At 48.2% G+C, this 16,280-nt stretch overlaps 1 protein-coding gene across 1 annotated transcript; it reads left to right on the top strand.

Moving 5' to 3' along the window:
• Positions 1-2,696: 2,696 nt before the first annotated feature.
• Positions 2,697-5,342, top strand: C7H16orf91 (chromosome 7 C16orf91 homolog). The gene is made up of 2 exons (XM_040440044.1): positions 2,697-2,800; positions 4,598-5,342. The coding sequence occupies exons 1-2, from the start codon at positions 2,766-2,768 to the stop codon at positions 4,914-4,916; spliced, it is 354 nt and encodes a 117-aa protein (XP_040295978.1). The 5' UTR covers positions 2,697-2,765; the 3' UTR covers positions 4,917-5,342.
• The last annotated feature ends 10,938 nt before the right edge of the window (positions 5,343-16,280 follow it).

Below are 16,280 nucleotides of genomic sequence, written 5' to 3'. Positions count from 1 at the left end.
TGCGTCCATGTATGTGGAGAGTGCGTGTATGACTGCGTCCATGTATGTGGAGAGTGCGTGTATGACTGCGTCCATGTATGTGGAGAGTGCGTGTATGACCGCGTCTATGTATGTGGAGAGTGCGTGTATGACTGCGTCCATGTCTGTGGAGAGTGCGTGTATGACTGCGTCCATGTATGTGGAGAGTGCGTGTATGACTGCGTCCATGTATGTGGAGAGTGCGTGTATGACTGCGTCCATGTATGTGGAGAGTGCGTGTATGACAGCGTCCATGTATGTGGAGAGTGCGTGTATGACAGCGTCCATGTATGTGGAGAGTGCGTGTATGACTGCGTCCGTGTATGTGGAGAGTGCGTGTATGACCGCGTCCGTGTATGTGGAGAGTGCGTGTATGACCGCGTCCATGTATGTGGAGAGTGCGTGTATGACCGCGTCCATGTATGTGGAGAGTGCGTGTATGACTGCGTCCATGTCTGTGGAGAGTGCGTGTATGACCGCGTCCATGTCTGTGGAGAGTGCGTGTATGACTGCGTCCATGTATGTGGAGAGTGCGTGTATGACAGCGTCCATGTATGTGGAGAGTGCGTGTATGACAGCGTCCATGTATGTGGAGAGTGCATGTATGACTGCGTTCATGTATGTGGAGAGTGCGTGTATGACAGCGTCCATGTATGTGGAGAGTGCGTGTATGACTGCGTCCATGTATGTGGAGAGTGCATGTATGACTGCGTTCATGTATGTGGAGAGTGCATGTATGACAGCGTCCATGTATGTGGAGAGTGTGTGTATGACTGCGTCCATGTATGTGGAGAGTGCGTGTCTGACTGCGTCCATGTATGTAGAGAGTACGTGTATGACTGCGTCCATGTAAGTGGAGAGTGCGTGTCTGACTGCGTCCATGTATGTAGAGAGTACGTGTCTGACTGCGTCCATGTATGTAGAGAGTGCGTGTATGACTGCGTCCATGTATGTGGAGAGTGCGTGTATGACTGCGTCCATGTCTGTGGAGAGTGCGTGTATGACTGCGTCCATGTATGTGGAGAGTACGTGTATGACTGCGTCCATGTATGTGGAGAGTGCGTGTATGACAGCGTCCATGTATGTGGAGAGTGCGTGTATGACAGCGTCCATGTATGTGGAGAGTGCGTGTCTGACTGCGTCCATGTATGTGGAGAGTACGTGTATGACTGCGTCCATGTATGTGGAGAGTGCGTGTCTGACTGCGTCCATGTATGTGGAGAGTGCGTGTATGAGTGCATCCATGTATGTGGAGAGTGCGTGTATGACTGCTTCCATGTATGTGGAGAGTGCGTGTATGACTGCGTCCATGTCTGTGGAGAGTGCGTGTATGACTGCGTCCATGTATGTGGAGAGTACGTGTATGACTGCGTCCATGTATGTGGAGAGTGCGTGTATGACAGCGTCCATGTATGTGGAGAGTGCGTGTATGACAGCGTCCATGTATGTGGAGAGTGCGCGTCTGACTGCGTCCATGTATGTGGAGAGTACGTGTATGACTGCGTCCATGTATGTGGAGAGTGCGTGTCTGACTGCGTCCATGTATGTGGAGAGTGCGTGTATGAGTGCATCCATGGCTGCAGTATGAAAGGTACAGAGGATAAAATACTTGTGGATATGTAGAGGTAAATCAGACGAGTCTATTACAATTGCAGCGCAGGTTTTAAAGGGGTTGAGTTGAATATAAACTCCGTCAGCAACTGGAAATGTTAAAAAATAATAAAGTTGTGCTAAAAATGACAGTAAATAAATAAATACAGTAAATAAAAAGTCACAAAATAGCCATATGAGAGGGGTTTGCACAGGAGGAGGGGGTTTGTGAAGAAGGGTGTGTGGGGGGCCCTGTACAAAAATTTGCTGTGGGGCTCAGTCAGTTCTAGCTACGCCTCTGCTAGGTGGTACACAAGGCAATCTTTGGGAACAAGCCTTTCTAGGAGCGCTACTTCCCAATAATTGCCCCAATCACCAGCCTTTGTAAAACAGTCTTTAGGTCAGGGCACCATGGAAACTAACAGGATGCAGTTGCCCTATGGGGGGCGCACTCAATTTTAGAAATCTCATTTGTCTCATGATGCGATATTGTGCTGCAAATTCTGCTTTCCCTTCGTAGAGGAGGCCGGACCCTGTGCGATCTAATGCAACAGTGCACAGTGACCTCGCTCGCTCAACTCTTCCATACACATGCACACTTGGCCATGCCGAGCAAGCATGTATCTTGAGTGGGAAGAAGGGATAAAACGTACTGTATTTTAGAGGGCGCACATTATATCCATATCTCCAGAATAGTTTAGTCTGTGAATACTAACACACAGCATCTATCTAAATACATATACCTACTTCATACCCAATTATAATACTGGAGATGCAGCAGTTTATATTCCCACGTGTGACGTCTCCCTCTAGAGGACAACTTCAATACTACAGGGGATAGCATGCCTTTCATCTCGTCACCACTAGAGGGCGATTATAAAATTGCGGCGCATCATTGTATGACCGCCTATGGCAGCTGCAGGTCTGATCGGGATATTCTGTTTCCATATCAAATAAGAGACGCTCTTTACTATATATTTACAGCTATGAATATATTTTTAACCCTTTTTCTTACTTCGCCCAAAGTTAAAATGGCGCCTTGGAGCTCAGACGAGAAGTTCTGTAAATAAACGTCACTTCCGCTTTCGGCGACCTTCAGAGCATGTGTAGCGACTAGGCGGGCGGCTTGTGTAATTGTTCAGCTTCTGGCCACCGCCATGTACCGGAGCTTGTGTCATACCGCTGTGCGCAGGTAACGTATGGAGGAACTGGGGGCTGTGAGTGGCCTTATCATGGGGCACTGATGCTGTGTGACTGGCACTTAAAGGGTTGCTAAGGCGCTGCGGCAGGGCCCCTTTATTAGAGAGGCGCTGTGGCCGGGCCCCTTTATTAGAGAGGGGCTGCGGCCGGGCCCCTTTATTAGAGAGGCGCTGTGGCCGGGCCCCTTTATTAGAGAGGGGCTGCGGCCGGGCCCCTTTATTAGAGAGGGGCTGCGGCCGGGCCCCTTTATTAGAGAGGGGCTGAGGCCGGGCCCCTTTATTAGAGAGGAGCTTCGGCCGGGCCCCTTTATTAGAGAGGGGCTGCGGCCGGGCCCCTTTATTAGAGAGGGGCTGCGGCCGGGCCCCTTTATTAGAGAGGGGCTGAGGCCGGGCCCCTTTATTAGAGAGGAGCTGCGGCCGGGCCCCTTTATTAGAGAGGAGCTTCGGCCGGGCCCCTTTATTAGAGAGGGGCTGCGGCCGGGCCCCTTTATTAGAGAGGGGCTGAGGCCGGGCCCCTTTATTAGAGAGGAGCTGCGGCCGGGCCCCTTTATTAGAGAGGGGCTGCGGCCGGGCCCTTTTATTAGAGAGGAGCTTCGGCCGGGCCCCTTTATTAGAGAGGGGCTGAGGCCGGGCCCCTTTATTAGAGAGGGGCTGAGGCCGGGCCCCTTTATTAGAGAGGAGCTGCGGCCGGGCCCCTTTATTAGAGAGGGGCGCTGCGGCCGGGCCCCTTTATTAGAGAGGGGCGCTGCGGCCGGGCCCCTTTATTAGAGAGGGGCGCTGCGGCCGGGCCCCTTTATTAGAGAGGGGCGCTGCGGCCGGGCCCCTTTATTAGAGAGGGGCGCTGCGGCCGGGCCCCTTTATTAGAGAGGGGCGCTGCGGCCGGGCCCCTTTATTAGAGAGGGGCGCTGCGGCCGGGCCCCTTTATTAGAGAGGGGCGCTGCGGCCGGGCCCCTTTATTAGAGAGGGGCGCTGCGGCCGGGCCCCTTTATTAGAGAGGGGCGCTGCGGCCGGGCCCTTTTATTAGAGAGGGGCGCTGCGGCCGGGCCCCTTTATTAGAGAGGGGCGCTGCGGCCGGGCCCCTTTATTAGAGAGGGGCGCTGCGGCCGGGCCCCTTTATTAGAGAGGGGCGCTGCGGCCGGGCCCCTTTATTAGAGAGGGGCGCTGCGGCCGGGCCCCTTTATTAGAGAGGGGCGCTGCGGCCGGGCCCCTTTATTAGAGAGGGGCGCTGCGGCCGGCACATGGGGGAACTGACGGGCACTCTTATAGGGGCACTGTGTGGCCCTCTTCAGGATGAGTATATATTATACCGTTTCGGATTCTCCTGCCGATGTGGGACTACATCTTCCAGCATGGTTAACATATGATGGGAGTTATTGCTGGCTTTTCATCTGTAGAAACTATAGTCATTATATAATGAAAAAGTTGTCTAACTTCATAACCTACTACCACTTCTTGAACCCTTTTCAGGATCTCTGCTTCCTGTCAGTGAGTGGAACTATATATTACACCCAGAGCTTCTAGACCCGCTCTTCAGATTGCGTTCTGCTCACGCGGGTGGCTTGCTGCAATGCCTAAGAGCTTCCCTGTACGATTAGCCGTGAAGCTGCTAGGTGGGATCTGAACGGATTCAGCCTCTGGATAGAAATGATTTCCTTTCACTGACAGCAAGCAAGGATCTTGGGGGGGGGGGGGTGAGGAATTGAAAAGCAGAACACTGTCTCACCGTATTTGAAGGCCGCCTACTGTAAGTGTTCATTTCAGTGATGACCGCGGCTTCTTCTATATTTTAGGGCTCTGAAGCCGCCCCTCGCTGCTCTCAGCGCTCGGACTGTTCACCTGAACGGCCCCCCAGATCGCACCGAGGAGAAGGAAGACCGGGGGCCCATCAAGTTTTCGACAAGTAAAGGCAGCCATCTGCGGTGGACGGTGGCGCAGTCTTTTGGGAGTGACTACCAGCGGCCGTGGTGGAAGGTGCTGCCGCTCAGTCTGTTCCTCACAGGGGTGCTGTTATGGGCGTATTTTAGGGAAGAAACGGAAATTGATGAAATCCTGTACCGGCCCGTCTCTGAACTGCTTGGAGAGAGCGAGAAGAGCGATGAAAACAAGTGAACGCGACCAAAACTGGAGGAAACGTTGTGTAAAGTGCGCAAAAGCTTCCCGCTGAGGACGGCTCTCGGCGTTTGCAGCCGGACTGGTGGGATGCGGGGGCGCCACCTGCGGTTATCAAGGCTGGGTTACGTGAATACCTACTCAGAACGCCTTAACTGTATCCTAAGGTGGTTCGCCCAATTATTATTATTTTTTTCTTTAGCAAAAAAAAAAAAAACACCACGGCCAGATGATAAACATTGGCCAACAGGAAATGGGCTTTTTTTTTTTTGTAGTGGCGTTTTAGACGCAGCATGGTGTGGCGGTTTTATAAGGGCTTTTTCCATGGTATAGAGGGGGGAAGGCTGAAGAAACGCAAGTGAATAATAAAAGCCACCCCCAAATAAATGCGTGGATTTCATAATTTTTACAAGGAAAGAGAAAAAACAAAGTACCCCCTCACCGCCCACAGAGTGGGTGGGAATGTATATTGGCCTCTTGTGGAGTATCGCCCTACAGCCGTGACCTGTCTACCGATCGGAATGGTCCGTCCGCAGAGAAACCGTCGCCCGTCAGTTCTAAGACGTCAACGGGAACATTGCAGATAACTGGTACAGCGCTAGGGCTAGGCTGAACAGAGACTGCAGCAGTCTTTTTGTTTTAAATGGTGCTATTGCATGCAGGCTCCCGTCATGGCAATGGACATGTACGTTCTTGGCGTGGTCGGATATGGCGCGTGAAAAATCCTCGGGCAACTGAAGGCAGGGCCCCCCATTGAAAGCAATGGGAGGCTGTGTAAGCGCTGAAATGGTGCCAAAAATCCATTGCATCAACCTGACCTAAGGGTACTTGCACATGTGGGGGAAAAATGCGGCGTAATACAGTATGAGGTCAGACAAGGCTCGTGCACTTTGGGGGAGATTTATCAAAACTGATTTGGAGGGAAAACTGGCTTAGTTGCCCATAGCAACCAATCAGCTTCCACCTTTAATTTTTCACAGCTCCTTTGGAACATGAAAGCTGGAATCTGATTGGTTGCTATGGGCAACTAAGCCAGTTTTCCCTCTAAATCAGTTTTGATAAATCTCCCCCAAAGTGCACGAGCCTTGTCTAACCTCATACTGTATTAGAAGGAAGCGGGGAGCGCTGTGGCTGGAGGACTCTGGATTTCCTGGGGTCCGTCCACCACCAAGCGCTGCTCCCATAGAAGTGAATGGGGGTGCACCGCGCATGTGCGGCCCACGCTCCCATTCATTTCTATGGGGCAGACGGAAATAGCTGAGCCAGTGCTCGGCCATTTTCGGTGGCACCGTAGAAATGAATGGAGGGCGGCCTTATTCAAGTCTCCAGACTCCACCCACCATCTGACATCACCGTCCGTCACCCACCCGTGCCGGTTCTATGTGGCGACCTCTGTGAGTACTGGGTGTCTCTGGAGAGACTTTCCTGCGGCTGCCTCGCTCGTGTGCTCTAATGACAAAATTAGAAACGTATTACTTCCCGCAGCCCCCGGCTCTCCCTCCTCCTTGCTCCCATATTCAAATCTCCGCCCACCAACATCTGATGTCAGAATCGGAGCACGCAAGCGAGGCAGACGCGGGAAAAGTATACCGTAAAGTATTATTGTATGTATGGTGGCCTGTGGCCACAAGACTTTATTATAACATCTCCTAGTGGCCCCCCACAGTGTAACGTCTCGTTGTGGCCGCCCCCCTACAGTGTAACGTCTCGTTGTGGCCGCCCCCCTACAGTGTAACGTCTCGTTGTGGCCGCCCCCCACAGTGTAACGTCTCGTTGTGGCCGCCCCCCACAGTGTAACGTCTCGTTGTTGCCGCCCCCCTCAGTGTAACGTCTCGTTGTGGCCGCCCCCCACAGTGTAACGTCTCGTTGTGGCCGCCCCCCACAGTGTAACGTCTCGTTGTGGCCGCCCCCCACAGTGTAACGTCTCGTTGTGGCCGCCCCCCACAGTGTAACGTCTCGTTGTGGCCGCCCCCCACAGTGTAACGTCTCGTTGTGGCCGCCCCCCACAGTGTAACGTCTCGTTGTGGCCGCCCCCCACAGTGTAACGTCTCGTTGTGGCCGCCCCCCTACAGTGTAACGTCTCGTTGTGGCCGCCCCCCTACAGTGTAACGTCTCGTTGTGGCCGCCCCCCCACAGTGTAACGTCTCGTTGTGGCCGCCCCCCACAGTGTAACGTCTCGTTGTGGCCGCCCCCCTACAGTGTAACGTCTCGTTGTGGCCGCCCCCCACAGTGTAACGTCTCGTTGTGTTTTTTTCTTTTAAACAGGTATTTATCGCAATATATATCGTTATCGTCTGAATATTTTTGATATCGCCCTACCCCCCCACCCCTATCAGACAATGGGGGCATATCCTAGTGATATGCCCCCATTGTCTGAGATGGGAAAGCCACTTTAAATGAGCACCAAATGCATTTCCACACCAAAAACACAAGTAACATCTGCGCACGGATATACTTGTATCCACAGGAGACAGTGCTCTGCGGCCGATGTACTTACCTCACGGGGAGCTACCTTTCACAGCTGGGAAAATGAGGAAGATTTATCATGTTTTGCCGGAGTCTGTGTTGCCTTAATTTATGGGAATGTATGAAATATGATAATGTATGATGTATCTGTGCACCTTCTGTCTTAAGATGTTACTCTTCTTTCCTAGAGTAAAATTGTGACTGTTTTTGATAAATCTGGCTTAATCTGCAGCCACTACCAGAAACATTGGATTTGTCACACTGACGTATCTAAGTGTTTGATTGCGGGGTCTGCTAATCGTTAAAGGGCTTCTGTCACCCCCCCCCCCCCCCCCCCCCCCCATTTAGCAATTTTTTTAAGTTTCGGAACTTAGCTATTTGCTAATGTCAGTTGAGTCCATATATATCTCTCTTACCTCTCTCTGTGATGTAGTTTTATAATATGCTAATTACTTCACTACCAGCAACTTGGGCGGTTACTTTCTGGTAGCCGCCACATCCTCGGACTATAAACACGCCCCCTCCTCCACTTGATAGACAGGGCCAGCGAGCGCTCTCCTCCTCCCGTTGGCCCTGTCCGCCCATGAAATCCTGCGTACCGGTCCTCATTCGGCGCAGGCGCTCTGAGAGAAGAGCCTTTTTCCGGGTGTCGGCTGACGTCATCAGCGCAGGCGCACTGAGGAAGGAGCGGGCAAGCGAGCGTCCTTCTCTCAGAGCGTCTGCGCCGAATGAGGACCAGTACAGCGCAGGCGCGGGATTTCATGGGCAGACAGGGCCAACGGGAGAAGGAGAGCGCTCGCTGGCCCTGTCTATCAAGTGGAGGAGGGGGCGTGTTTATAGTCCGAGGATGCGGCGGCTACCAGCAAGTAACCGCCCAAGTTGCTGGTAGTGAAGTAATTAGCATATTATAAAAGTACGATTTTTAACAGCACAGAGAGAGGTAAGAGAGATATGGACTCAAATAGCTAATGTCCGATACTTAAAAAAATTGCTAAATGGGGGGTGACAGAAGCCCTTTAAATTGAGGAGATGCTCAGCGGTGAAGATGGGATCGGCAGGAGACAACCAGCGATATTTCCTTAGCGATCCGTTGACCCCAAACAGAAGCTTTGATATGTCACTAAGTTTTTTCGAAAGCACAGGCTTTCCAAAACCGGAGTGGTGTAAAAATCAGCCAACAAAAAAAAACATAGAACCCTATATTTGTGAATTTTTGGAGGCAGAATTCTGAGATACAGGACTTAATAAACTTCCTCCGAAAGTATGCGTTTCCGCATCTGGAATTTAGACTGGTTTCATGCAAAGCGTGTTCAGTACGGGAAACGCACGCCATGTTCCTCTGATCTCAACGCTTCATGGGCCCCACTGTACTGGCAGAACATCGCGCCTCCGGGACACTAGATGGTATATTAGGAGGCTGCGAGTTTGGCCTCACAGGGAGGTTTCCCAGACTGAACACTCGTGTGAAAGGGCCTTAGGATGCGCCAATCTCTGGGGAAAGTTCATTATACAATAACTTTAATGAATAAAAACTAAGTGACTTAAATTCCTAATTAATTTTGGTTGTGTCATTTTCTCAAGCTTTTAAATACAAGAGGGCTCTCCCCAAATTATGGGACTGGTTTCCATTTGTAGCAGAAATTCTCTTTTAACTGGATCAAGAGAGATCAGGCTCATCACTGAAGTATGTGCATTCACCCCTTTATCAAAGAGGACCTTTCATGTTTTTGTGTTTTTTATTTATTTATTTTTTATTTTAGATTAGCTATTGCTGCCACTTTGCCTATTTATTTATTTTTTTAAATATCGCTCCTGCGCCCCGCTGTAGTTTTCACGCTCAATATGCTAATACTGAGCATCGGTACAGGGAGGAGGAGACACCAGGGTTTCTCAATGGGCGTCTCCTCCCTGACTGTGCCGCGATCTAATCACAGAGGAGAGCGTCATAGCCAGCGCGCAGGAGACGCCCATTGAGAAACCCTGGCGTCTCCTCCTCCCTGTACCAATGCTCAGTATTAGCATACTGAGCGCGAAAACTGCAGGCGGGGGGGGGGCGCGCGCAGGAGTGATATTTAAAAAAAAATCAGGCAGGGTGGCAGCAACCCTGCAAGTAAAGGTATTTATCTAGAATACAAAAAATAAACATGAAAGGTCCTCTTTAAATTGTTCTGTGGTGTAGACTAGAGCCACCCTCTAATAGTATACCACGGGTAGAGGCCTGGGCTGGGGCAGTCTGAGTGGAGTGGATGGGTTTTCTGATAATGATTTCTTATCTTATTTCTTATTCTTATAGGTTGTCACAATCCGGGGGGAGTAGATAACTATCAGGTTGGTAGAGGTCTTACCGCTGGGAACCCCACCAATCATGAGAATGGAGGGCCCCCATACCTCCTGCAGCGCCCCTGGAACAAACACCACACATGTCCTTGGTTGCTTTGGTCATGTCTATGGGAGTTCCATTGATGGTGGAGTACAGCGCTCAGCCGTCTCCAGAATTCCTGTAGAGATAAATGCCTGACTGCTCTGTTCATTTCAGGGGGTATGGGGCCCTTGTGATCAGTGGGACCTGTTTAGGCTAGTTTCACACTAGCGGCAGGTGACTCCGGCGGGTGAACAGCCTGTCGGATCCGTCCTGCCGCTAGTTCATGTGTGCCCCCGGACTGCCGCTCTGTCCCCATTGACTATAATAGGGGCGGAGTCCTGGTGGCGACATGGCGAGAGGCAGCCGGACTAAAAGTACTGCATGTTGTAGTTTTAGTCCGGCTGCCGCTGTAACTCCTCCCCCCTCCCTTTATAGTCAAAGGGTCCGGGGGCACATGTGAACTAGCGGATCCGACAGGCTATTCACCTGCCGAAACAGCCTGCTAGAGTCCCCTGCCGCTACTGTGAAAGTACCCTTACAGGGGATAACCTCTAGTAAGGCTACTTTCACACCGGCGTTTTGGCTTTCAGTTTGTGAGATCCGTTCAGGGCTCTCACAAGCGGTCTAAAACGGATCAGTTTTGCCCTAATGCATTCTGAATGGAAAAGGATCCGCTCAGAATGCATCAGTTTGTCTCCGTTCCGTCTCCATTCTGCTTTGGAGGCTGACGAAACTGAGCCAAATGGATCTGTCCTGACACTCAATGGGGACTGATCCATTTTCTATGACACAATAGAAAATTGATCCGTCCTCCATTGACTTTCAGTGGTGTTTAAGACAGATCCGTCTTGGCTATGTTAAAGATAATACAAACGGATCCGTTCTGAACGGAGCAGACGGTTGTATTATCTGAACAGATCTGTCTGTGCAGATCCATGACGGATCCGCTCCAAACGGCAGTGTGAAAGTAGCCTAACTGATATACCCCTTCAAGCATTTTGCTAGGCCAGTGATGTTATGTATCTAGTGACAGAAGAATTGCAGGGGTGGCGCTCAGTGGGTGCTGTCTGCAAGCGGCGGTAGGACAATTTTTAGAGATTTATATTGTTAAACAGTTATTACAACTTGGTGCAGGCTGGCATACGAGGATATGCCAGCCTGCACCAAGTTGTAATAACTGTTTAACAATATAAATCTCTAAAAATTGTCCTTCAGCGCAGTATCTCAAATACACCTCGATGTTATGTATCTGTTCAAATGAATAGGACTGAGCTGCCATGCCAAGGTGTGAAGAGACTGGAGCTCCATGAAGGTTGGCAGCCTCTTTAACCCCGAGATTTTCCATTTTTGCGTCTTCGTTTTTCACTCCCCGCCTTCCCAAACTTTTTTTTTTTTTTTTCCTTTCACGTAGCCTTATGAGAGCTTATTTTTTGCAGGACAAGTTGTACTTTCTAATGGCACCATTTACGGTTGCATACCAAATGTGGTAGAATTGGGAAAAAACGCAATTCTGATGTTTTTTTTTTCTTACGCTATGCAGTAAAATTGACCTGTTATCTTAATTTTCCAGGTCAGTACGGTTACGATACCACAAACCTTTTTTGTAGTTATGTGTACGGGGCTGTGTGAGGGCTCATTTTTTGCGGGACGATCTGTTCTTTTCAGTGAAACCAATTTGAAGTGAGTGCGACTTTTTGATAAAAATTTTTTTATAAAAAGTGATCGGGTAGTTGAAGTGACAAATAATTGCAAATTGGCTGGGTTTTTTTCCCCCTGTTACGCCATTTGCTGTATTCTATTAATATTGTTATATTTAAGTTTTCGCACACGGCGATGCCCACGATGTTAAAGTATTTTTATTGGGGGACCGCGCTGCTATCGACACCTCCTTTCACGGTACAAGGTTAATTGGGGACACGGGGAAAGACCTTCAAGCTCCCCGCCTAGGAACCTCTCCTCTATCTGACACTCCTGTAGGTAATTAAGGAATCCCAGCCATAGCGAAGCACAGACTTCCACCGTATAGCAGAAATGTTTATTATACTTACAGACCGCTTCTTGTTAAAAGCATATAAAATCATGAAAGTGCACACACAGGTATCACCGGGGTTTCGCTTTCGCGCTTCTTCAGGAGCGAACACCTACACTCTGTAATCAAGTCTTATAAATCGTCTCAAAATCCCACCCCTTGCTTACATCATCAAATCTGGGTCATACACCTCCACCTTAAAACAAGCCGATTTTTCACAATAAAACAATTCTCTTATGTTACAAATCATAATTAATTCCTACATATATCTCTTATCTATTTGCAAAGGCAGCAGGTATTTAAATATCTTCAAAGAAGTTCCACTAGTAAAGCACCCCTCCTATTACATGACCCAGTATCTAATCCCGGACCCGTCATATGATCCCCGTTTCATCACAGCTCCTATCCACTCCTTGCTGGAACCCACCCCTTCCTGCCACGGGTCCTATCTCCTTCATCCTACAGGTAAATACTAAATGGGGATTCAAGAGGAAGAAACCGCTAAACTAGACATGGTTTCAAATCACACTATACACTCACCTAAAGAATTATTAGGAACACCTGTTCTATTTCTCATTAATGCAATTATCTAGTCAACCAATCACATGGCAGTTGCTTCAATGCATTTAGGGGTGTGGTCCTGGTCAAGACAATCTCCTGAACTCCAAACTGAATGTCAGAATGGGAAAGAAAGGTGATTTAAGCAATTTTGAGCGTGGCATGGTTGTTGGTGCCAGACGGGCCGGTCTGAGTATTTCACAATCTGCTCAGTTACTGGGATTTTCACGCACAACCATTTCTAGGGTTTACAAAGAATGGTGTGAAAAGGGAAAAACATCCAGTATGCGGCAGTCCTGTGGGCAAAAATGCCTTGTGGATGCTAGAGGTCAGAGGAGAATGGGCCGACTGATTCAAGCTGATAGAAGAGCAACGTTGACTGGAATAACCCCTCGTTACAACCGAGGTATGCAGCAAAGCATTTGTGAAGCCACAACACGCACAACCTTGAGGCGGATGGGCTACAACAGCAGAAGACCCCACTGGGTACCACTCATCTCCACTACAAATAGGAAAAATAGGCTACAATTTGCACGAGCTCACCAAAATTGGACTGTTGAAGACTGGAAAAATGTTGCCTGGTCTGATGAGTCTCGATTTCTGTTGAGACATTCAAATGGTAGAGTCCGAATTTGGCGTAAACAGAATGAGAACATGTATCCATCCTCTGATGGCTACTTCCAGCAGGATAACGCACCATGTCACAAAGCTCGAATCATTTCAAATTGGTTTCTTGAACATGACAATGAGTTCACTGTACTAATATGGCCCCCACAGTCACCAGATCTCAGCCCAATAGAGCATCTTTGGGATGTGGTGGAACGGGAGCTTCGTGCCCTGGATGTGCATCCCTCAAATCTCCATCAACTGCAAGATGCAATCCTATCAATATGGGCCAACATTTCTAAAGAATGCTATCAGCACCTTGTTGAATCAATGCCACGTAGAATTAAGGCAGTTCTGAAGGAAAAAGGGGGTCCAACACCGTATTAGTATGGTGTTCCTAATAATTCTTTAGGTGAGTGTATTCCGTCCATTCGGTTGAAGTGTCTCTAATTTGTACATCCACTCCACCTCCGTTTTTAAATCTCCCCCCGCCAGTGGGTTTTCACCAATTCCACACCAATAAATCGCAAACCCTTCGGATCCATCTAGTGACATCTCTTAAAGTGCAGGGGGACACAATGTGTTTCTACTCCTTTTTTTATATTCCGTATATGTACTTGAACTCTTAGGCCTCTTTCACACAAGCGTGTCCGGATAAGGACGCTTTCGGATAATTCGTTTTGCACGCGCGTGATAAAAAACTGAATGTGGTACCCAGACCCGAACTTCTTCACAGAAGTTCAGGTTTGGGTTCAAGGTTGTGTAGATTGTATTATTTCCCCTTATAACATGGTTAGAAGGGAAAATAATAGCATTCTGAATACAGAATGCATGGTATAATAGGACTGGAGGGGTTAAAAAAAATAAATTAACTTATTGCACATGTTCGCGCAGCCGGCATCTCTTCTGTCTTCTTCTTTGAGGAATAGGACCTTTGATGATGTCACTGCACTCATCACATGGTCCATCACATGATCTTTTACCATAGTGATGGATCATGTGACGGACCATGTGATGATCGCAGTGACGTCATCAAAGGTCCTTTTCCTCACAGATGAAGACAGAAGAGATGTCGGCTGCTCAAACATGTGGATTAAAGTGAGTTCAATTATTTTTTCTTTTTTTAAACCCCTCCAGCCCTATTGTACTATGCATTCTGTATTCAGAATGCTATTATTTTCCCTTACAACCATGTTATAAGGGGAAATAATAATGATCGGGTCTCCATCCCGATCGTCTCCTAGCAACCGTGCGTGAAAATCGCACCGCATCCACACTTGCTTGCGGATGCTTGCGATTTTCATGCAGCCCCATTCACTTCTATGGGGCCTGCAATGTGTGAAAAACGCACAAAATAGAGCTTGCTGCGATTTTCATGCAACGCACAAGTGATGCGTGAAAATCACCGCTCATGTGCACTGCCCCATAGAAATGAATGGGTCCGGATTCAGTGCGGGTGCAATGCGTTCACTTCACGCATTGCACCCGCGCGGAAAACTCGCCCGTGTAAAAGGGGCCTTAGGGTACTTTCACACTTGCGTTTTTCTTTTCCGGCATAGAGTTCCGTCAAAAGGGCTAAATGCCGGAAAAGAACTGATCAGTTTTATCCCCATGCATTCTGAATGGAGAGTAATCCGTTCAGCATGTCTTCAGTTCAGTCTTTTTGACTGATCAGGCAAAAGATAAAACCGTAGCAATAAAATCTAAATCAAAATACCGGCATGCCGGATCAGTCCCACGTACTGGAGGCTAGTGTTGAGCGCGAATATTCGAATAGCAAACTTTTATCTCGAATATTGCAACTTCGAGAATTCGTGAATATTTGGAATATAGTGCAATATATTCGTTATAGCGAATATTCGTAATTTTTTTCCCATCTGAACACGTTTCCTCCCTGCTTCTTGCTTGTGGGCCTATAAATCATTGGCCCGAAAGCAACTTAAGCAGGGAGGAATCCTGACTTCAGATGGAAAAAAAATGACGAATATTCTAAAAAACGAATATATAGCACTATATCGAATATATCTCAGTGAGATCGTGAAAACTGAGATCCGTCGGTATATTCTAACCCCCAGGCGTTCCCATGGTGACGGGGACGCTTGCCTGGTAGGAGTATGCCGACGTGGAACAACTGTACAGATTGAAGAAAAAAAAAAAAAAGATGAATATTCAAAAAAAAATAATAATATATTCTATATAGTGCTATATATTCGTTTTTTTGGAATATTCGTAATTTTTTCCCCATCTGAACACATGATTCCTCCCTACTTAAGTTGCTTGTGGGCCAATGACTCATTGGCTCACAAGCAAGAAGCAGGGAGGAATCGTGTTCAGATGGGAAAAAAATGACATATTCGCTATAACGAATATATAGCACTATATTTGCAAATTCTTGAAGTTGCGATATTCGAGATAAAAATTCGCTATTTGAATATTCGCGCTCAACACTACTGGAGGCTACAAGGACACTCCAGCACATAGATGACCCCTATACTCTCACATGAAATGCTCCTCTTAACTTTAAAAGACTTTTCTTTCTTCTCGGAGCAAACTGTTTCTAATACTTCTTGTTTTATCTATTCTATTCCTATTTTTACAAGGGAGACAGAACCCACACCACGTGAATTTATTTCCTTTTTCTCCTGTCTTCGGTCTTATATTCTGCACTGTGCACCAGATGTTGTCATAGATTTGGGGCCTTTTTAAACATCACCGAGGGGGTATTCTGGGAGAACCTTTCCTAAAACAGGGTCATTTTTCCAATATCCCACAATTCTTACGGATCACATTTTTTATCCTACCCACATTGGTATTAAACTGAGTTAGGAAACTCACTCACCCTTTCAGATGAAAAAAAATCCAGCAACTACTGAAAGGGTGAATGGACTGAATATAGTGATTTGAAACCATGTCTAGTTTAGCGGTTTTTTCCTCTTGAATCTCTATTTAGTATTTACCTGTAGGATGAAGGAGATGGAACCTGTGGCAGGAAGGGGTGGGTTCCAGCAAGGAGTGGATAGGAGCTGTGATGAAACGGGGATCATGTGACGTGCCTGGGATTAGCTACTGGGTCATGTGACAGGAGGGGTGTTTTACTAGTGGAACTTCTTTGCAAGGGGTGGGATTTTGAGACGATTTATAAGACTGGATTACAGAGTGTAGGTGTTCACTAGCACGAAAGCTAAACCCGGATCGGGCGATACCTGTGTGCGCACTTTTATATGCTTTTTAACAAGAAGCTATTTGTAAGTTTAAGGCCTCATGCACACGACTGTTGCTTGGGTCCGCATCCGAGCCGCCATTTTGGCGGCTTGGATGCAGACCCATTCACTTCAATGGGGCC

This window comes from Bufo bufo, chromosome 7 (assembly GCF_905171765.1).
Source record: "Bufo bufo chromosome 7, aBufBuf1.1, whole genome shotgun sequence".
In the NCBI taxonomy this organism is placed as follows: domain Eukaryota; kingdom Metazoa; phylum Chordata; class Amphibia; order Anura; family Bufonidae; genus Bufo; species Bufo bufo.
Note: the sequence above shows the minus strand (reverse complement) of the source record. Positions and strands in the feature narration are given on the sequence as shown.

Coding starts and splice junctions, on each gene's coding strand:
- C7H16orf91 (XM_040440044.1), top strand. CDS start 2,766: ATGTACCGGAGCTTGTGTCATACCGCTGTGCGCAG. Junction 2,801..4,597: donor TGTCATACCGCTGTGCGCAG/GTAACGTATGGA, acceptor TCTATATTTTAG/GGCTCTGAAGCCGCCCCTCG.